Below are 21,874 nucleotides of genomic sequence, written 5' to 3'. Positions count from 1 at the left end.
GACTTTCCATTTATCTGAACAGAAATGCTGTTTTTATTGTGATTTCAATTTACTTTTTCTAGAGTGGAGTTACATTAATCTTGCCACTGCATCTCTGACTATGTGAGTAACTTGACACACACAGTCACTGGAACCGTTCACATGTGTAAAAACCCTTGTGCGATGGGGATTGAAATCCCCTGTACAAATAAATGCGGTGTTTATAACTGTTCAGTGCTTCTTAGCAATATTAGCGGCTTCCTGACTGAAAACAGCACAGCTGGCAGGACTTCAGTGGTTAGATAACAGCAGAAGTGTTGTGTTTAATCTGGTTGTCATCTGGCTTTTCCCAGTGACAGCATTCAAGTAAACAGACTCAGAATTTCACTGTGAAACAAATGCAAATTGAGAAGTCCTTTCATTGACTATAGAATCCCAAACATCTATAAAAGATTTTCCTGCTTTTTTTCTGGCCTTCATAATTGTAGAACAAATAATGACCCTTTTGCAGACTTGCTTTATATTGTTGGGAAGGATTAAATTGGGAGGACAGGAGAAATTCTCCTTTGTTTATTAAACTGCACACAGAAACTAGGAATTAACCAAAAAAAAAAAAAAAAAAAAAAAAAAAAGCACTAGATTGGTATTTATTCAATTGAAACTGCCCAAGAGCTGCTAAGGTCTTTGTCTGGATTAGTTTTTACATAATAAAGAAGATACCAAGGAAGTGGGTTACTTGGTCATAAATTTGCAGAGTTGCAGAAATGGAAATCCTAATAATAGTTTTGGGGAATGAAAATGCATTTTTGTAGTGTCTTACCTGGCTCTTAGAAGCGAGAAGGAAAAAGCAGGCAGGGTAATCCTGCGAGTCAGTCACTGGAGGCACTTATATATGACCATGGCATGTCGAAGGGGAGGAGCTTTGTTTTGATTACTTTTTTTCAATACAAAACAAAACTCCTGATCCAGCATAAATAGATTTTCACAGGTGTTTGTAAGTTGACCTTGTTTGTGTTCGGTTTTTCTGTTATTTACATGGCAGTTTTCCTATTGCACATGTGTAGGGGTTTGTTGTGGGTTTTTGGTAGTAATAAGGTCAGATATTCAAGTATGGCCTTAAAAAAGTGTATCAGTCTTGTATTTTTCTAAATATGTCAGGTAGTCGTTCCTTTAATTCTTTACAGGAATCTCCAAAAGCCTTTTTGTGTGAAAGGGCTTGGACAGGCTTACTCGACATTGGTTAAAGGCCATTTATAAAAACATTTTAATAAAGGGGGAGTTACTGAAATCTGAAGGAAAATACATCACAGTTGAAATAACTGGATGTTGCATTTGAATGGCCTCTCAAAAAAAAAAAAAAAAAAGTGCCTTGTTTTAAACTTCTCATTCTGTCATTGAATACAAGGTGTTGATTTCAGTCTAGGACATTTTGGCTCTCCTGTTCACATACTTCTGTGGCTGTTGTTTCTGCTTCAATTCTTCATCTCTGTTTGAGAACACTTGATGATTGCTGGACAAGAACACAGTATAATTGCCAGAGCCTGGAAGCTTTTAGAAATCGGACTTACTTTTGCTCTCAGATTTCTGTCATCTGTTGCTGATGTTGTTGAGTGGTGTTTCAAATAATGTTTTTCTTAACGATGCCGTTTTTGTCATGTTCTGGCGTTTAAGTGCTGAACTGTAACATAAAAATATTTTTTGCGTCTGAATTGCTGCGAAGTAGTTTGTTGAGATGGCACTTTAGAAAGGAAGCGGTTCATTTAATTGGAAAGCTATATAGTAACTGTCTAAAGTTTCGACAAAACTTTATATTCATTATTCCATGACCCAAATCCATTCTTGTGCTCTGTTGTGGATGACTGGCAGTTCCTAATTTAATTTATCTGTATTCTTTTGCAAATGAGACTAAGCTTTGAATTTAATACATGCTTTTATACTATGATAAGTATATCAAAGAGTGCAGGAGAAGACAGATCATTGGATTGCTAAAGCAAGAGAAACTGGGACATTGTTAGAAGAAATTTAGAAAATGTCTGTGGATGCTATCTGTAGAAAACAAAATAAACAAGTATTCCTCATCTTTTTTTCTTTTTTTTTGCCATGCTATTATAAATTCTGACTTAAGTTACTCTATGCTACATCAAATATTTCTCTTTATGTATGAATTAGCTGAAATTTTTCAGATTTTAGGTAGTTGAAAAGCATAATAGAGAATTATTTAAAACTATTTCTTCTGAGAGGTATCAATTTATGTATCAATTTATTTACTTTTATCAAAATAGACTCTTTCCTAATATCTGGTGATCAGGTGGGATTTAAAAGCTGGCTATTCGAACAGCACAGTAATGGAAGTGCATACTAATCAGAGGTTAGTGTTGTTAACCAGCTTCTTTATTTGTGGAGGGTTTATGGATTCCTGGAGCATGAATTTAGCCTGAAGGCTTTTGTTTGTTTGCTCTCTTTGTTTGGTTGGTTTCTATTATCTGTCTTTCAAGCAGGAAAATCAGGGCAGCCCTTGATTTTAGGAAGGGAGATTTGGTTTTTGGTAGAAAAACACAGTGCATGTTCTAGCCTTTGATCACATGCCTCAAGAACTCTAGTGTGATTGCTTAAGTGGAAGAAGCAAAGGACTTGTTAAGTGAATGGATTAAAATGTGAACCTACAAAAATTAGTAGATTTATTGACTATTCTTCTGGTAACACCTTCTGTCAAATGAAAGTATGAATAGTCTGTTTTCCTTGTTGATAGTGTTTTAAAAATGGATTACACTTAGGCATTGTTGCTAGTAAGATCTATTTTGATCTCACTATCTATTTGTGATCTGAGTCATCTAACAGCTGTTGTGCCCAGTTCTACTTAGTACATATTCTGTCTTAAAACAATATGTGACTTGAATTTCATGCTTTTGTTTGATTTTTTTCCTACTACCTATGTTCTGAAATGTCACTATGCAATTTTGTCTTAAATTTTTTTTGACACCCATAGCATAGTCATAAATAAAAGTTTGCAGAGACTTCTAAGGTTTTTAGCTACAAAGTTTCTTGGAGATATGGCTGCATAAATTTAGACCTGAAGAGGATTTTTTCTGTCAGTCTCATGGAGAGTGACTTTTTATACTTGAATCTTTTCTACAGACCTTACCTTTTGAGGAGTGCTTTCATTAAGGTATACCTAGCATGCTAATACTTATAACTGCATAGCAATTATAGCAATACAAAATAGCAATGTATATATTAATCATTTTGAACAGAAAACAACTCACTTGGTTTCTCTCCAGCCTCGGGACATTTAAAAAAAAAGTTACAGAAGGAAATACTTCACAGCTACCTTACTGGGAAGAAGGTAGTGTGGGGCTGAAGCATGAGCCTGAGTGAGCATGTACAGATAACAGACTAATAAGTTAACATTATTCAACACTGGCTGTTAATATCAGGAAAAGAGTGTAGAAATAGCATGGAGCAGATAAGGCAATAGATACCCTCCAGGCAAGAAATAACATATGGAAGAGTAAAGTGGTAAAGTGAAGGGTAAATATGAAGAGATGAAAGGCAGAGGAAGGAAGTGGTAGGAAAGTGGAAGTAGCTTGCATACACTGAAGGAGGAGTAACAGAGGTCTCTGTTTCCAGGAAGGAGAAATCTGGATGGAAGTTAGCAATTTGTGGCAGGAGGTAAGCAAAGAGAGATTGTTCAGGTGACAAGGAACAGAATAGTCACAGGAGCTGCCAAGCTCAGTGGAAGGACTGCACAGTACTGTGTAGACAGCTTAAATGAGGGTGATGTGGTATTTTATTTTTATTTTATTTTTTTATTTGTTCAGAGATGGGAATGAAAGGAAGGGCAACTGCACCTGTCAGAATTGTCTCAGTTGTAAAGGTAATATGAGATCACAAAACTACTGTGCTAGTTTGTCCTTATCTGTGTAACATTCTAGTCTTGAAACACAGATTATCTGTTCTGTAGGGAGCTGTAGGCCTCTCTGGACTGGTAGCCTCAAGGCCATTTCTTCTACTGCCCTTTACAGTATGATTTTGGGCAAGTCACAGCACTATTTTTGTCTCAGCTGCTGTTATGTGAAATACAGGTGATAACAATATCCGGTTTTGTAAAATACTTTGAAAAATATGGGAGCTGTTTTGTTAATTTGTGTGTAGCCATGCTGTGCATAATTGAAATTGTAACCATCTTAAGGTTAAAAACGACATAGCATTTATTGTTAAGGGAACAATTTGGAAGAACAAGTAAGTATTATTCAGTATATTCGTGGTCGCATATTCTGTGTAGTTTCTGTTTTGTAGATGCTGGAGTATTAAGTTTGAATTGTTTTATAGCAGCAAAGAATAGAGTTTAGAATATTTAGAATAATATATCAATTCTTTCTCTTTTTCAGAGGGAAACGAAAGGTCAGTTTCTTATAGATCACATCTGCAACTATTACAGCTTGCTGGAAAAAGACTATTTTGGCATTCGATATGTTGACCCTGAAAAGCAGAGGGTATGTATATGAATTCTGACTGCATTTGCTTTTAAATTGATTTGTTCATCAAGTAGGCAAGATCTACTGCAAAGTTATGTATCTCTAAGCAATTATGCTCTGACCAGAATCCATAGAGGTTCCTAAAGTAGCTTTATTAAACTCATTTTATCCTCAACTCATCTATCCAGGTTTCAGGTAAATTAATGTATTCAAATTTGTTTAGTCTCCTGATCACTGAAGGTAGAAAAGATCTTTAGTCAGGACTCAGAGGTAACACTTATTCTTGCTCTAGGCTCTGGCAGTGCACTGGACTTGAGGATTTCTCTTTTTTTGTAGGGTGTATTTCTTGGGCAATATTGGCAGGAATTGTATTGAGCTTAACAGCAAAAGATATTCTGTTTTGCTTTTCACAGGGGACATAAAGTTGGATATCTGTAATACAGAATAATTGCCAGGTTGGAAGGATTCTTCAGTTCTCACTATAAACATCTTTACATCATATTTGAACAACAAAATTTATTATGCTTACAGGTCTGTGCTCTACGAATTTGTGTGAATAGTAGTTAGGTGAAAGACAGTCTTACAGTTTGTCTTATTTAGGTGATTTGCTGCTGCTAATCCATTTGGATTTCAAATGAATGTTGCTGTTTGAGAGTGGGAAAGGACGGACAACACTGGAAGCAGACATTTTCAGACAAATGAATTGCAAATTTCTTCCTTACTGTCTAATGAATTCTCAGACACTGCTGCTCTTAGGCCTAAATTAAGGCTTAAATATGATTTTAAAAAGCATAAATGTATAGCATGTAAAAGCATGTAAAGGCTTTTAAACTCTGGAAATGAGCACTGATTTGAAACTGGTATGATTAAGGAGAAAATCAGTTTGGTATTTACTTTTGCTAGACACAGATTAGTTAACGTTTGGCAAAAATCACTGGAATTAGGACTCTTTGCTTAAGCCTAAGGAATTAGAATAGTGTGGCAAAGCTTCAGTAGGTCATTTCCATGGCATCTTCCTTTTTAGTAAATTAGTAGTTATTCTGATTGGTGTACTATATCTTTCATGATCAATAAAATTGAAGGGTGTTCACTTAGTAAAAACTGACAGAAATACATGGACTGTTGGACTGAACTGTAATTAGACAGGACTTAATGAATACTTACTTTGTTGGGCCTGTCTTTGACAGTCACTCAAAAATTACTACAGAAAAGTTGGTTTACTTAACAGAAATCAAGACATCTGGTTATTAAAAATTTTTCCTTTACCTTTTCCTCATAGAATACTATGAAAAAGCAATACCACTGTGAGAATTCTAAAAACCCATTTCCATTGCATGGAAATAATTACATCATACTTTCTGATTTTCCAAATTTCCAAACCATATATTGGTAAATTTGTTACAGTACCTTATTCCTGTTGGTTGTATAATTGCTTATATACATCTTGTAGTATAGCTAGCTCTGTTTTAAGTTTAAGAAAGATGCACTTCATCCTAAAGCTCAAGTTTGCACTTGGTTACTAAGAAAAGACAATTCTAGACAAAAAGATTTCATTTCTGGTGATTTATGCACATATTTTCCCTCAGAAGAAGAAAATATTTCCTCCGCAACAAAACCCATATTCAGGGCTAAAATACAGAGAAATGTTATAATAAAGAAATACTGTGTAGTGTAGCTCTTCTAAATCTGTCTCTTTGTCGTAGTTCTCTTACCTGAGTTTTACTTCCATAACACATATGAATGCATGAACACCTTCCAGCCAAATTTAGGAAGACTGAAATGTTCTCTTACGAGCAGGAAGACTGTTCTGACCTTAAAAAGACTCCAGGCAGTATAACAGGCAAGTATATTAAGGCCTAAACACTGTCGCTAGATAAAGTTCATCAGCAAGTGACTCATGATCACAGACATAAATTGCGGCAGGTGTAAGATAGAGTAGGTCACAGAGAGGAGGGTCCATCATAATAGCTGCCTTACTGGGAAGAGTAAGTCTGATCAAGGAAAAAGGGAGAGACATTTCCCGAAATATATTTAGATGTGTTGAAAATAGAAACAATAACAAGCAAAGTTAGTAAAGGTCTGTAAATGGAATTCACCAGGTGTTTTGTTTGGAAAATAATACATCCATTTGCATTTCTAAAAGAACTTCTTTCTAAACTTACATCTGGTGGTTTGACTGAGAGCAATTGTTTTGAAGGGAAGTGATAGTTCATTGTAAATCAGTTTAATGCTGAGTGTGGCAGTATACTTCTGTGCTCCACAGGCAAACAAAGAGAAGTGTAGAGCAATGTATAAAACAAAAATCTCCTGGTCCAGTTTCTGTAGTGATAGTGTATCATTGTAGTCAAGATAGTGATAAGCCACCAGCATGATACGGCAATCAAAAAAGTTAGAAGTAGCAGATGAAGTGTTTTCGGGAAAGTATTAATGTCATTATACAAGACAGACCTCAACTATTCTAATCTCTGCATCCACATTCAAGAAAGATTGATTTAACTGAATCAACAGAAGGAGCATTAGAATGCCTGTTTATGTATATTAAGAAGTGTGCAACCTATGCAGTGGAGCAAAGCAAAGGGTAAGAGGATATAGCTACCATTTATAGATGAGACAGAATGTAAACTAGAAAGAAAAGTAAGTGTTTAAACCAATGAGATGTATTCTCGTTTAAGCTAATGAGGGCAGTATGTGCTGCAACAGCCGTAACAGGAGCAGTGGGGGCAAAAATTTAACTGGGTTTGACATGAATTTTTATCATTTTAAGAAAGGGATTGTATTACACATTAAGAACTATAGCTAAATATTAGACTTTATTCTCTGAAAACTCTTTTAGAGAATATGTACTAAAGCCTAAAACAAGAAAGCATAATATTTTTTAAGAGAGTTACTAATGATACTGGACACAGGAAGCAAAAAATTCCTATTGCTATTTTGTTTTACTTGGAATTGTGAATGCCTCTGTTCTAGTTATATTCTACTGCAAGTTTCTGCCTTTACACAAAAAAGGTTATATTTATGGCTCTAAAGGATACTGCCTAAATTATGCATTTAATGTTGTCTTTTAATGTATTGTTCTTCGTTGGCTCTTTGCTAAGCTATATGAAAATGATAGTGTGTATATCTGTGTTCATGCACATAAACATATATAAGTATAATGTAAAATTTCTCCTGTTGACATTTAATGTGCAGCTTATGTCTACCTCCCATTTATTTGTGTATAATTCATTCTTTTGTGCAGAAATTGTTCCAAAAGCTAATTTACCATCTTTCTGTTCCCTAATAATTGAGGAAGCTCAAGCAGGCAAAAGTACCAGCTTTAGTTTATCTCAGATATGTATATTTCAGAGCATCAGACAAAATGTAACATTTTGACTTAGGAGTATTAAAATACTTGACTGAGTTTGAGATTTCAAAATATGAGATATTTCAATATATCAGATGTTTCAAATGAAATGTTTCAGTATCTCTGCATAGAACATTCTGAACTTCTGACTCTGCAAAAAATGTTGATAATGGAACTAATTGTCTTAGGTTGGAAAAAAATTTTGAAATATTTGCAGTGTTGGGAAATAGCTAAAATTTTTTATTGATTATTTTTCAAGTAAGTCATAAGCTATATTCTATTCTTCTCCTTTTATAATTATTCTTTCCTTCTGCTTAAGTAAATTTGAATGAATATATTTTAGGCATGCCTAAACCTTCTAAAATTTCACAGAGTTTTCCACATCACACAAAAAAAGAAAGTCTGGAAGACATTCATAATGCAATCACAAAATGGTTGAGGTTGGAAGGGACCACTGGATATCATCTAGTCCAACCCCCCTATTCAAGTAGGGTCACCTAGAGCATGTTAAACAACATCTCATCGAGGCAGGCTTTGAGTATCTCCAGAGAAGGAGACTCCACAGCCTCTCTGGGCAACCTGTGCCAGGGCTCTGTCACCCTCACAGTAAAGAAGTTTTTCCTTATATTCAGGTGGAACTTCCTGTGGTTCAGTTTGTGTCCATTGCCTCTTGTCCTCCTGCTTGGCACCACTGAGAAGAGTCGGGCCCCATACCCTTGACATCCTCCCTTCAGGTACTTGTACACATTGATCAGATCCCCCCTCAGGCTTCTCTTCCCCAGGCTGAACAGGCCCAGCTCTCGCAGCCGTTCCTCATAGGGCAGGTGCTCCAGCCCTCGGATCATCTTCGTAGCCCTTCGTAGCTAGACTCCCTCCAGTAGCTCCATGTCTCTCTTGTCCTGGGGAGCCCAGAACTGGACACCATACTTGAGATGTGGCCTCCCCAGGGCTGAGTAGAGGGGCAGTATCACCTCCCTTGACCTGCTGGCAACAGTCTTCCTAGTGCACCCCAGGACACCATTGGCCTTCCTGGCCACAAGGACACATTGCTGACTCTCGGTCAACTTGTTGTCCACTAGCATTCCCAGGTCCTTCTCCGCAGAGCTGCTTTGCAGGAGGTCAGCCCACAGCCTGTACTGATGCCTAGGGTTATTTTTGCCTAGGAGCAGGACTGTGTACTTGCCCTTGTTGAACCTCAGGAGGTTCCTCTCTGCCCAACTCTCCAGCCTGTCCAGGTCTCTCTGAATGGTACAGCTCTCAGCTGTATCAGCTGCTCCTACCAGCTTGGTATCATCAGCAAACCTGCTGAGGAGGCAGTCTGTCCCCTCATCCAGGTCATTGATGAATAAGTTGAAGAGGATGGGACCCAGTACTGACCCTTGGGGAATATCGCTACCTCCAGGCCCCCACTCCACACCACTGATGACAACGTTCTGAGCTCTGCCTTTCAGCCAATTCTCAATCCACATCACTGTCTACCTATCTAACCTGCACTTCTTGAGCTTACCTCTGAGGACGTTCTGAGAGACAGTGTCAAAAGCCTTGCTCTCTGAAGGTAAACGTCCGTTGTTCTCCCGTCACCTACCCAGCCAGTCATTCCATCATAGGAGACTATCAGGTTGGCTAAGCATGATTTCCCCTTTATAAGTTCTTGCTGACTACTCCAGATCACTACTCCATGAATGCAGCATGGCTGCTTTGTATATAACTTTGGATAAACAGGAGAAAAATGCCAACGACCTCAAATTCAACTTGATTTTGAAGACTCCAAATTCTACCTGATATGTGCTGTTTTATCTTCCAGCTTCACTTTTGCATGTTCATTTTGGGAATCTGAGACATACGGTAGCTTCACAAAAAACACACTTTTGCTAAGATAAACCTTTTACGTGTAGTTGTACTATACTGGGAACAAGTGAGTTCTTTGTATTTGTGTTATATTAACTGTTAGGGTTTTAGCCTGGATTCCAGAGGAAACTAGATATATTAGTCATACTGCCTTTCCCCCCAGCTCTCTTCTTAATAACATTTGAAGCCAGTTTCCATCAAATTTGACCAGGACTAGAAGTCTCAAATACTAAGTTCCTATAAGGTTTCATGAAGACAGGCTGCCGCATCAGAGGAAAAAATCCTATTAGCCTTTTTACTGAGGGGAACACTGCAGGGCAAACCCGTCCTATAGGGAATCTAGAGAGAGTTTTGAGGGAAATACTATGAGCACCCAGGAACCTTCATTTGGAACTTAAAGTGTTTCAAACGAGGCATACTGGGAAGGGATTTCACTAGTTCTGCTACTCAAGGAACCACTTATTGGTAGTCTGTTTTTATTTTTATTTTTTAATTTTTTGATCAGTAGATCTCACAAAGGTCTAAAATAATTGAGGCCAGTTATTACACTCTCACTCTTGAGGAAATGCAGCCTGGCTAATTCTGTGCCAGAAAGCTGAGGCTGACTGAGAGCCTTTTTTCACGTTCTTTGGGCTGGTGGGTATGAGTACCCTGGGGTTTCCTGGCTTCCCCACAGCACAGAGCCCAGCTCTATACTCAGTTAGAAAGACCACACTGTGCACTACCGATTGGATAGTATTCCTGCCTGCCTGTCACAAATCTGATTCTCTTTGTGCTTTCAGTTTAGAAGCACTCAAAAAAGTAGGCCCCTCTACAGAGGGGTAGTTTTGGCAGGTTAAATGTTCATATAGCCTTCATATTTAGGCTATTGTGGAGTCTCTTTGTATTTTGGAGTTTGTCATTTACAATGGAACTGTACAGTGTTTGATTAACCCTATATCAGAAGTAGTTTAGCAGTGTTCCAGTATTTACTAACAAAGGAAATTGGAACCTTCTGTTGATGAGTAATGGATTTCTTTATCACGAAGTAGCAGTTCTGTTTTTAATAGGATATGTACACAAAATATACAGCTGTATCTCGTCAGAGAGACCTCTTGAGAGGGTCAGCAAATCTGGAGTGCAGCTGATCTCTGTTTTAGCAGCAACAGCTATTTAACACCTGTTCTTCAAAATGTATGCTGGTCCCATATGGAGACTGTGAAGGTTGTCAGAAAGAGACAAAAGAAAATCTCCTACCTCAGCTTAACAAAGCTATGTGTATGCTTAATGTCTTGTAAGGCTCTGTACAGCGTACAGCTGCAGAAGGAGAGCTACTTTCTAGTTCTGCAATCTCTTTGAAGGGGTTGAGCAGAAGTATTACACACCAGAGTGACGGAGCCATAGGCTAATTAAAGTTTTAATGCTTCGATCCTCCTTTACAGCATTATCAGAAAAATGATGTGCATTTGCACAAAGTTGTGGTGTGACTAAGCGTAGTGTGTGCAGCTTGGATCCTACTTTTTCAGAAAGATACAGCAGAACTAGAAAAGGAACAGAGAAAACTGTGAGGATGATACAAATGTGGATAATTCAGCTGGGAAAAGAGGAAATGCAGAGAGAGAGAGAGAAGATATGAAACAAAATGGCTTGGAGATGGTGACTAGGGAAAAACTACTAAGGAATTCTTACAGCACAACTAAAATGCACCTAACGAAATTACAAAGCAGTTGATGTAGAGCAAACAAGTGCTTTTTTTAATACTGTCCATAATTGCAGAATTACTGCCAGAAAAATGAAAGAATGTTTTCAAAAAATAAATGTTTAGACAAACTGGTGGAAGTCCAGAAAGACTAACAAACAAATTGTAATGGAAGCTGTTTCCAAAAGCCCAGTGGATGCAGTGCTATTATTCTTTTCCAGGAGTTCTGTTCTTGCAGTCTTTCTCTCAGCATTTGCTTCAGGACACTTTTAGAGACAGAGTACTGAGCTAAACAGATATTTATTTTTACCAGTAGAGGTGTTTTTATGTAATAAGCAAAATTTGAAATCGATGAATTGTAGCATAAATGTGCACACACATCTAATTCAGCATTAGTATTTTACTAACTGAATTAGTTTATTTGAAGATTACTAACCTTGCAAACCAAATCACTGTGCAGGCTGTTTTAATAAGGATCAAGATGATTTGTCTATCAATTGTGAAACTGTTGGTTGAGAAAGCTTGGCAGGTCATGCATGCATGAATATGTTGATTTTAGGAGTGTAGAGGTTATGGATCGGTTGAACTACACTGATTTACCTCACTGGAGGGTCTCTGAATATTTCAGTATAAAATGGAATGAGAACTTGGAAATCTGTATAATAAATTCTAGCCTAAAATTGCATCACATATACCACAGCTGCTTCTGCTCCAGTGTGGGCCATTATTTCTGGACAAGATTAATTTCCCTGATAGTGATGTACATTGTTTCTCTCTGAGTAACATACCACTGACCAGGGCCAATACCCTAATTCTGAGACAGTAGGGAGGAACAGCTCCTTTACTGCAACAGAAAATATTAATATTCTTGTTTTACTAAGAGGTTCTTCAAGGCATAAAAAAAAATGGTGTTAGCCCTTGGGCATAAATAAGGAGACATACAGCTGCCATTGTCATTTGGCATCTGTTGTGCTGATACAGAGTGGGCACCCAATTAACCTCTCTGAACTCTCCATTAACCTTGGGTACTGTCACTGTTGTTTGAGTCTGACTTTTGGCAGGCAGTGACCAAGTGGAAGATACTGCCTTGGGGCTAAAGCAGATTGCTTTCAGTTTACTTTTCTTTCAAGAAGGTAAGGTATTTGAGGTATTTATTGTAAAGATTAATATAGAGTTGAGGTTTAAATAAGGTTAACTTCTGTTACTGCTCTAGCAATATTCGTGTGCATCACTGTGTTTTCCTGCTCTGTTCTGTTCCTTAAAAGTTTTTTTTAAAAAAAAGAAAAAGAAAAAATCTTGCCTGGCCAGAATATTCTTGTGATATCTGCAAGTTCTTCTAATTCTGTTTCACTGTGTGCACATCTGAGCAGTTGACTGACTATTGCTTGCTGAGGGTGATTTCAGTATTCTTGGGTTATGGCCACTTGTGGTTGCCCCTTCATTGCTGCTCCTCTTGCAAACTATGGGCCTGATTCAAAAGCTTATTTTATTAAAGGAGGAGGGAGTTTTTTCACCAAGTTCACTGGGTTTATGGTCAAGTCTCAAGCCTTAGAAGCACTTTTTTTTTCTTTTCTTTTTTTTTTTTTTTTAATGCCAGTCTAATACAAGGGTTGACAGGAAGAGAAAAAGGAGCCAGAAGCACACATCTTTGCACTGGAGAGTGGCTGTGCTGTTACAATGTGGAGGAAGAACAGTACAGGAATTATATTTACACCTGACAAAGACTATGAAAATAGGTACGGGACACAGCGTCCTCTTACCTTCTTAGAGTTTTAAATTATGCTGTACTGAGACCAAACTCAGTCCTGTCTGAGCTTCTCGGTAAATGACTTCATTTGAAACAGTTTGTGGGCTGAAGTGTCTTTGATAGAACCACATCAGTGTTCTCAGAGTTTAATAATAAGCTTTCCAGGATGATGCTTTTACCCTTCTGTTGTGTCCTTGTTCCTCTGAGCTTTTGCTGTGGAAGCTCATAACACATCAGCTGCTCAGCACTTGTGTGTAGGCAAGCATACACCTGGCCTCACTAATGACTACTCAGTGCCACTTAAATGCTGAGCAGAGGTGAGGGGTGTATTTACAAACTAAAAGTGCTCCAGTTCAAAACACAGCATGCTGTCTCAATGAAACCTTAGTCAGAGAGACTCTTAATTAGCTGAGGGGAAGATCCAGAAACCAATTTTAAGCATATTTTATAACCAAAATACTTTGCTTACTCACCACTGACACTTGAAGTACCAAAACTCTGTAGGTGTGGCATGTGTTTGCTCTTCAGGGTCTTTTAGTATCTTTAGCTCTGCCTCCTGCTTCTGCCAGGACTTCTGGGCAGACTATTTTGTTACCTATCTCCCATCCAACCTCTTTAGGCAGAAGAGATTAGAAGTGGGCAGCCCTGAACCTGAATTTCCTCACAGGCTCCTCAGTAATACCTAATAGCTGGATTAGGATCGGAGTCTTCTCCTGTCTTTTGGGCAATGACCATATTGCTGGTGTGCTGTCGAGGAAAAGGAAGGCAAAGTCTCTGCAGGAATGGCTTCTCATTGCTGTTTTGAACCATTGTGTATAAAGTTAACCTGAGATGAGGGCACTTGCCATCATCCAGCTTGTTGTGTATGGACAACAACAGTGTGCAGTTCATGAGGCCAAAAACAGCTGTGTAAGATTTTTTTGTTTGTTTTTGTTTTATTCTGTTTTGCTTTTAATTTGCTGGCTTGCACACTTCACTGGAAGGAGAGGAGTTCTGAGTTCAGGCCTTTGATTCCAGGGTTGTATCTGACTGTGTTGCTTGTTTGTTTATTTGTCTAATGAGGTGTTAGAATTTGAGACACCTGAAGTCTATTTCTGCAAGGTAGTGTGACATAGAGTAGAGCAATAATGTATCTGAAGGTATTAAATACTTTAGCCTGACAAGCTAAATTAAAGTGAGATATCAGAGCTTCCTTTTTCACTTGATGATTTTTATTTTAATTCAGAAAAATTTAAAAGAAGAAAAAAGATAAGTAGAAAAAACATTTTGCACAGTGAAGCCCGTTTGAATTGAAAATTGCTGAAAAAACCCTTGGATGAATTTACAGAAACCTTAATCTGGCCCTAGCTGTAACAGCTAATTAATCTTGGAATAAATATAGCATGAATACTTGGTAGTACAGACAAAGGACAGTTATTAATTATTAATAGTTAAGGCTGTTAGGCTGAAAGATAAGTTCTCAGGGGAAATCTTTCTTAAAACTCAAATTGAAATACGCAAGCAAATACGGGAATGGCTATTTTCAGAAGTACTAGCAAGTACTAGTGTTTATCTTCCACTGACACTCAACATTAGGCGCCTAATTGCCCTGTCTTTGAATATCTCCACGAATTATAAGGTAACTGCTCAATTTTCTAGAAGATTCAGCTGAATTGCCTACGTGTTTGTAATCTTCCACCATCAGAAGGTCACCACACAAATGTGAGCTTCTGTAAACTGCCTATTGGTTCCCTGATGTGAGAGGGAAAATCTAGCCTGCTAAATTGTTTTTTTCTTTTTCAGTCCATTTTCAACCCATGGAAGTCATATCTTAGTGAAACAAATATTCGCTTCCAGATATATTAACTAAATCTATGTTGCTGAGGTTTTGTGTACTGTATGAGGAATATGATCTGCTTTTGGGGGTAGACAGATGGTGTGGTGGTTATCACATCTGCTTTACATGCTGAAGGTCCTGGGTTCAAGCCCTAGTGGAACAAGCATCGGGAAATCTTCGGGAGGTTGGACTAGGTAATCTCCAGAGGTCCCTTCCAACCTTACTGATTCTGTGATATGCGCCAGGGTCTTGTAGCTTTCTGTGATACTAGCATAGCCTGTTTTATAGGATGCTCAGGGATGTTTTTCACTACTTACCAGAGTCACTTCTAAATTCTCATAATTGAATAAAAAAGATAATTGGATTAGTTGTTCTGGCCAGTTTGCCCTTTTTTGTTATTCATATGATAAATTATTTAAAGGTTTCATATTTGAAAAATACTTTTTTTTTGCGTCTGAGTTTCTAGGTGATTGACTTTTATAAATAACCATGAAACCTGACCTTGTCTGAGTGGATATTTCAGCCTGGCCTTTTAAAAAGAGAAAAAGAAATCAAACAAAATGTGTTGTGCTTCTGCTAGATGAAAATAGTGGAAAAACACCTCAACTCTCAATTCTATGGGAACAGTACAGCACTGCTAACTGTCCAAGTTGCTCTTTGCTGTCTGGTGCCTCATCTAGGACCACCTATATCGTGGTGCAGAAAGGGTGAGTATGGGAAGAGAGACATGGCGCTCCTGGAGAGAGTCCAGCATAGGGCTGCAAAGATGATCAGAGGGCTGGAGCACCTGCCCAATGAGGAACGGCTGCGAGAGCTGGGCCTCCTCAGCCTGGGTAAGAGAAGACTGAGGGGGGATCTGATCAGTGTGTATAAGCTCAGTTGGTTAGAGTGTCGTGCTAATAATGCCAAGATTGTGGGTTCGACCCCTGTGTGGACAATCATTTGAGGGTTGGACTAGATGATCTCCAGAGGTCCCTTCCAACCTTACCAATTCTATGATACTTCTGTGATAAATATCTGAAGGGAGGATGTCAAGGGTATGGGGCCCGACTCTTCTCAGTGGTGCCAAGCAGGAGGACAAGAGGCAATGGACACAAACTGAACCACAGGAAGTTCCACCTGAATATAAGGAAAAACTTCTTTACTGTGAGGGTGACAGAGCCCTGGCACAGGTTGCCCAGAGAGGCTGTGGAGTCTCCTTCTCTGGAGATACTCAAAGCCTGCCTCGATGAGATGTTGTTTAACATGCTCTAGGTGACCCTACTTGAATAGGGGGGTTGGACTAGATGATATCCAGTGGTCCCTTCCAACCTCAACCATTCTGTGATTCTGTGAATATGATAGGAAGAAGAACTTGCATATCTGTGTGCTTTGTCTGGATTCCTATCTGTTAACGCATTCTAGATTATATAGCTATAAGGTACTGCAAGCACCAACAACTTTCCTTAATTACTTTACATTTTGTGAATACTCACCTCTATTCCTTCACTGTTCTTCAGAGCAAAATAAAGAAATAGTATATCTTTCTGATCTGAAAAAGAGTCGGACGGGCTAGATATTTCTGGTGATTTGGTGTCATATACATTGGTTTTTTCAGTTTTGTTTTTTTTTCTGTAATATCCTGTTCTTTGGTGTGAGATAAATTGGGGAGAGAAGGAAGCAGAAGAAATGATGTTGCCTTATTTGGTCTGGGTGGGGTGATTTTTATGCGTTTTTTTTTTTTTTTTTTTTTTTTTTTTTTTTTTTTTTGATTTGTTTGCTTGTTGCATACTGGGGTTCCTAATCAGTCTAACTCTGATAAGTGAGCTTCAAACAGAAACATGTAGCAGTACTTATCTCCAGTATTGTCATTAAATATGTACAAGAGTTTCTGAGCAGCTGTGGCACAAGCTGTGATACTTGGAAATATTTTTTCGAAGGTGTTTGTTTTGCACAAAGTTTTGTTCAAGAAAAAGAATTTATAATTAGAGCTGAATTTGACGGAGTTCTTGAGACACCATGTTTTTAAAAATAGCAATTTTCTGTCACCTATTAACGGTTCCTCGAAAATAGCTTCCTCTTGCACCTCTCCATAGTAAAATTGCTATATGTTATGAGGCAAAAGTATAGCCGTTGTAAGATATTTTTTTATATTAAATGTGGTTTTAAAAATTCTAAGGTTTCTTTTGTGGTAAACTGGAGGATTCATTCTGCTAGAGTTGAATGTAAAGAGTTAAAAATGAACCCTTTGGTGCAGGGCCTTTCAATGTTGATTATGCTTATTAAGACTGAACAGTGTGCTTTTTTACCAGCTGCTTCTGCAGCACAAATCTCATTTTAGTGTAGAGATTTTTTTGCTTACAGGAAAAATCCTAGTACAAATGCTGCTGGCTGTGGTCAGAAGTGGCACTTGAATATCAGCCTGTTCTTCTGTCAATCAAAATATCCTCCTGAACAGTTCAGCTTATTAATAGTGTTAGCAGGAGTTGTGCTGGGGCTCTTCACTGAAATACAAATCTAGTTTTTCTGCATAGAAGCATCTGATTTTATCTGCCAGGAGAAACAAAACATGAAAAATTTCCTTCCATTGCAATTTCTTTCCTGCAGAGTTGTAAACGTATTATTTACTGGTAGTATTCCATACCTCTCTGTTGTACATTATGGAAAAGTGAACTCTTCCCTTTCAGATTTCCAGTACTTAGAAAGATTCTGAGGATGCTGGTTGAGAGTACAGTAATTATACATACATTAGTTATAAAGACTGTGTAAGACAACGTTAGTGAGCAGAGGGTGTAAAAGTTTCTGAATATTCTGTCTAAAGTCCAATATGACGATTTTTCTGGGAAAAATGACTGATGGTTTTAAGACTGAAGTGTCTGCTGCAAATTAATCAGTGGACCCTGTGTTCCTTAACATCTTACTCTGTTGTTCTGACAACATCTAATAAACAGTAGTTATATCATTTATATTTATATAGTGGAATTACAATGATAAAACAGCACGGGGGTGTTTTTTTTCAATTTTTGTGCACCTCACTGAAAACGAAATTCTTGGTTTTATTTTTAGTTCCGTGTACCTCTTCAGAGATGTTTCCTGCTCTGTGTTAACCTCTGATCTCTGTTCTTCCTTTCTAGCACTGGCTTGATCCCAGCAAGTCCATCTTCAAGCAAATGAAATGTGAGTGTTGGTAGCTCATGTCTTTATTCTGGTACCTGGTTTTGAAATGGCTAAAGGTTTTACTCTGCTTCTTTGCACTTGTTCAGAACGTGCTTTATTTGTTTCCTGCTGCAAAGAGGCCTTTCACATCATTTCAGCCCTGCAAAATCCATGATACCTTCATTTCATTATCATTTCACAGCTCTGCACATCAAGATCTTTCCCTTGTGGCTCAAAGCTAGAGTTAGAGGCCAGCTGATGTGTGGAATGACATGTCGGATAAGAAGACTTGTGTGTTATGGCTCAATTTTGTAGTCACATGTAATACAGCCATGTAGATTGCAATAAAATACGGAGTGTGTCAATCAACCTCTGGGGGTTTTTGTTTGATTTTGTTTCTCCCTCCTTACTCCCCACAACCTCTTGGCAAGAGAGAGCATTAGTTTTAAATCACGGTTACAGTCGAGTAATCTCAAATCTACACAATAGTTGTTTAAGTGCTGAGTTCCTGCTAGAGACAAGCAGAAAATTGCAGCCATTGTTTCTTTTTTTTTTTTTTTTAAAAAAAGAAAAAAGAAGGTATCTTTTAAATTGCTTTTGAAATGTTATATTATGTCTGGCTTGACTTTTCCATTAAGTGGGCCAACTGTGAAAAGTGATTCAGTAAACAAAACTACCTCGATGCTCTGAAGTTTAAATCCAGCAGCTGAAGGTAGCGTTCATTTGACAGTCCCTGAAGACTTGAATTAGGTCACTGAGAGTAGCTTCTTGTTTTATTAAAATCTGTTGTCAACCTGCTTAGTTGGTGACATGAAGGTGAATTTCATCCATATGCGTCTTTATATGCAGTTGTTTTGTTTTTTAAGCATGAGTATGAGCTGCCTATTTTGTGGTAGATAATGTATTTATTATTTTAAAATGTGATAAGGCTAAAGAAATTAGCTAATGAGCAAAAACAATCCTGGGTATTGGCTGAAATACATGGAATGCTTTGATAAATTCTTCCATCAATACTGCAGTGTTGAGTAATGCAGGATGTGTTCACATGTACACATATGCACGTACACCTTTATTTAACATGCTAGATAAGAACTGTTACATTTAGTATCTAACTAGCTGGAGTATCCTCCAGTAAAAATAAGCAAGATCAAGAATATCAAACTAAAACTAAGTAGCTCATCCGCAGGCCTGAGGAAGGAAGAACGGAGGACTAATAATTACAAATTACATTACATCAAAAGTAGAACAGTAGTTCTAGTTTTCTGCTCAAAGTATCCTCCATTCTGTATTTATAATATTACTTTCCCCTAGTAAAGCGTAAGAGCTCATGCTTCTTGTTGCACTTTGCATAGCAACATATGCAGGAGCTCTGCCAATAGGTGCTCTGAGAGAGTTTTGGTTTATTGAAAACAACTCTCTCTGGATATAGATGTTGCCTAGATGGGATCAGTAGTAGGTACTCCCTAAATTACATGTATGTTGTAATGTACTGGGCTCATCAGAGGACTTGTGTGGCTTTTGTAATAGAATCCCAGTGGGAGCTCTGAGCACTAACAGATTCATAGAAAAAAGCAAAATAAAGTGCAGCTAGTATGAGCTTATTTATCACTGTGAAAAGTGACAGGTCTCTCCCGAATAAAATTGAGGCCAATGAAGGAGTTTTGTTAGCAACTTTAGACATAGGACATAGAAATATTGTTAAATATATGGTTGGTTTAGTTTTTCATAAGCAAATTCAGAATAATACCAGTGTAACTTGACTTTATTTTTTGTCACAGATGCAGGATTTACATCCTTAACCCTTTAAGGGGGACAAGACAAGGATATTACATTTAGCATCCATGCAGATGATGAATGTATCTTTCTCTTCTGCAAGTTTCAAAGGCACTTTCTTTTAAAAGCATTTCATATCAGAAGCCTCTTGATTTATTTTTCTATTTTTCTCCTTGTTCACTCCTGTACTACCTTAATATAATAATTTCTAAGTCGTTTGTAAAGTAAATTTCCAAGTAATTTCTAAAGGCACATACGGTTAATTTGCATTTTGTCTAAAAATACTTAGTTTACTATGAAACGATTCAGACTCAGAAGCTAGTTTATAGATTATCAATATTCATGTAAAAAGAATCTCAAGTGACCCAGATGAAGACTGAAATTAATAGTAGATGGAAAATGTGAAAACAAATGCAGTGAAGTGTCTGGTAAATAGAGCATATATTAAGTGTGTGTGATTTCTGGGAGATGTGACAGAATGTTACTTACAGTGAGTGTATTAAGTGGAGGGTTTCTTTCCTCTCTTCACCTTTAAGGAATTCAGTGAACAGTAGAATGATCTGTTTTGTCAGAATGGACATTTATTTTCTCTGATGCAAGAGTAGGCTGTAGTTAATATTAATGATTTTAAATGTTCTAAATTCAATTGACTAATGGAAATAAAATAAGATTATGAAGCACTTGGATACATGTAGCAAAAATAGCAAAGTGCTGTGTGCTTGATCTCAGATGCCATGTGTGGGGGATTTAATTTTCCCCCAGCACAGTAACAAATTTTTCAGTGTGTTTGTTCACAGAGCACAGTGTCGTCAAGTACTCAGAGTGGAAGAGAAAGGCCAGGAGTAGTGATGTACTCCAGATTACAGGATACTGGATCTCCTGGCAGTCAGTTATACCTGGATGATTCAGACATAATCCCAGTATAAGGTCATGTTGTACAAAGATTCCGTTTCTGCAGCTGTACATTTCTATGTACAGTATGTAAGATAGAGCAGACCTATATAGAGAGCTTTGAACATAAAATTTTAATTTCTTTAACGATGGCAAACTTTATTTAAGTTCCTATCTAGTAATACTGGGATATAAGAGAAAGAATCTTCCAGCATATTTTAGGTTGTGTTACTTGACATATGAAGCCTGATTCCAGTTTGTGCTGGTGGAACACAAGAAGAATGAAGGCATAGCATTTTTATGGTCTTAGCATTTACGTTTTGATTTTCCGCTCTCGCTGAAGTGTTGTCTGTGTGATAACATGGTATGTAAATTCTAAGGTTGTGCCTCAGCAGTTTTTATTGCTGATAATTTACTGTTAATTTCCTGAGAAAGGAAACTCTCTGTTTTAGCCTGCAGGGAGTGTCCTGAACCTTTGTCAGTCTTGTTTGTCATGGCGGGAAGTCAATCGGTGGCCACTGACTGCTGCCTGTAAGTCTCATACTTCGCTATGTTCATCAGCAGAACCAATTTCCAATAATGTATTTAAAACCTCTGTGAGGTTGCCTAAGGTAGCTGCATGTCTGTGTTCTAGGCAAAGGCCTTTTTAAATCTATTTTCCCTGTTCTCTCTCTCTCTCTTTTTTTTTTTTTTTTGAATAGACTGCTTTCTCCCCCAGATCTTAAGTGATGAAGTTCCTCTCCATATTGCCATCTTTTCACAATTTTTGACTAGTTTTCTGTCTAGGAGATTCTTAGTGTGATTTTTACTGATCACATCAGCAGTAAAGTGTAAGTAAAGGATAGAGATTTAAAGACTTCTTTTTAAAAATTCATTTTAAGGTTATTTTCTGTAATAAGTATGCAGCTATCCTGTCTTGTGGGAAATGCCCAACTACATGAGTGTTGTTTGTGGCAACCTTTTCTTTCTAAGAAAAGAATACAATATGGTGAAAGTGGAAGAAGTAAGTTCTGCTGCTCTGATGTGCATGTGATCAAAATTTACATGCTTTTTTCACTGTCTTGCTTCTCAGATGATGCAAAGAGATTACTCTGCTGTGTCAGGCCACTTTAATTTCCTTCATCTCTAATGCTGTTGTGAAATGTGAAGGGAGATGTAGTGATCGAGGGAAAATAAATCCAGGTTCAGA

General features: G+C 37.7%; 1 protein-coding gene across 1 annotated transcript in view; it reads left to right on the top strand.

The window, feature by feature from the left end:
• FRMD3 (FERM domain containing 3) overlaps nt 1–21,874 on the top strand; it is a 139,701-nt gene that overhangs the window by 58,615 nt on the left and 59,212 nt on the right. Inside the window, exons 2-3 of the mRNA XM_062599285.1 lie at nt 4,368–4,472; nt 18,000–18,042. Coding sequence (XP_062455269.1) covers nt 4,368–4,472; nt 18,000–18,042 — 148 coding nt within the window. The remainder of the gene's footprint in view (nt 1–4,367; nt 4,473–17,999; nt 18,043–21,874) is intronic.

The sequence above is a fragment of the Rhea pennata genome, chromosome Z (assembly GCF_028389875.1).
Source record: "Rhea pennata isolate bPtePen1 chromosome Z, bPtePen1.pri, whole genome shotgun sequence".
NCBI lineage: Eukaryota > Metazoa > Chordata > Aves > Rheiformes > Rheidae > Rhea > Rhea pennata.
The sequence above is the reverse complement of the archived record's forward strand: the minus strand, read 5'-3'. Positions and strand labels throughout refer to the sequence as shown.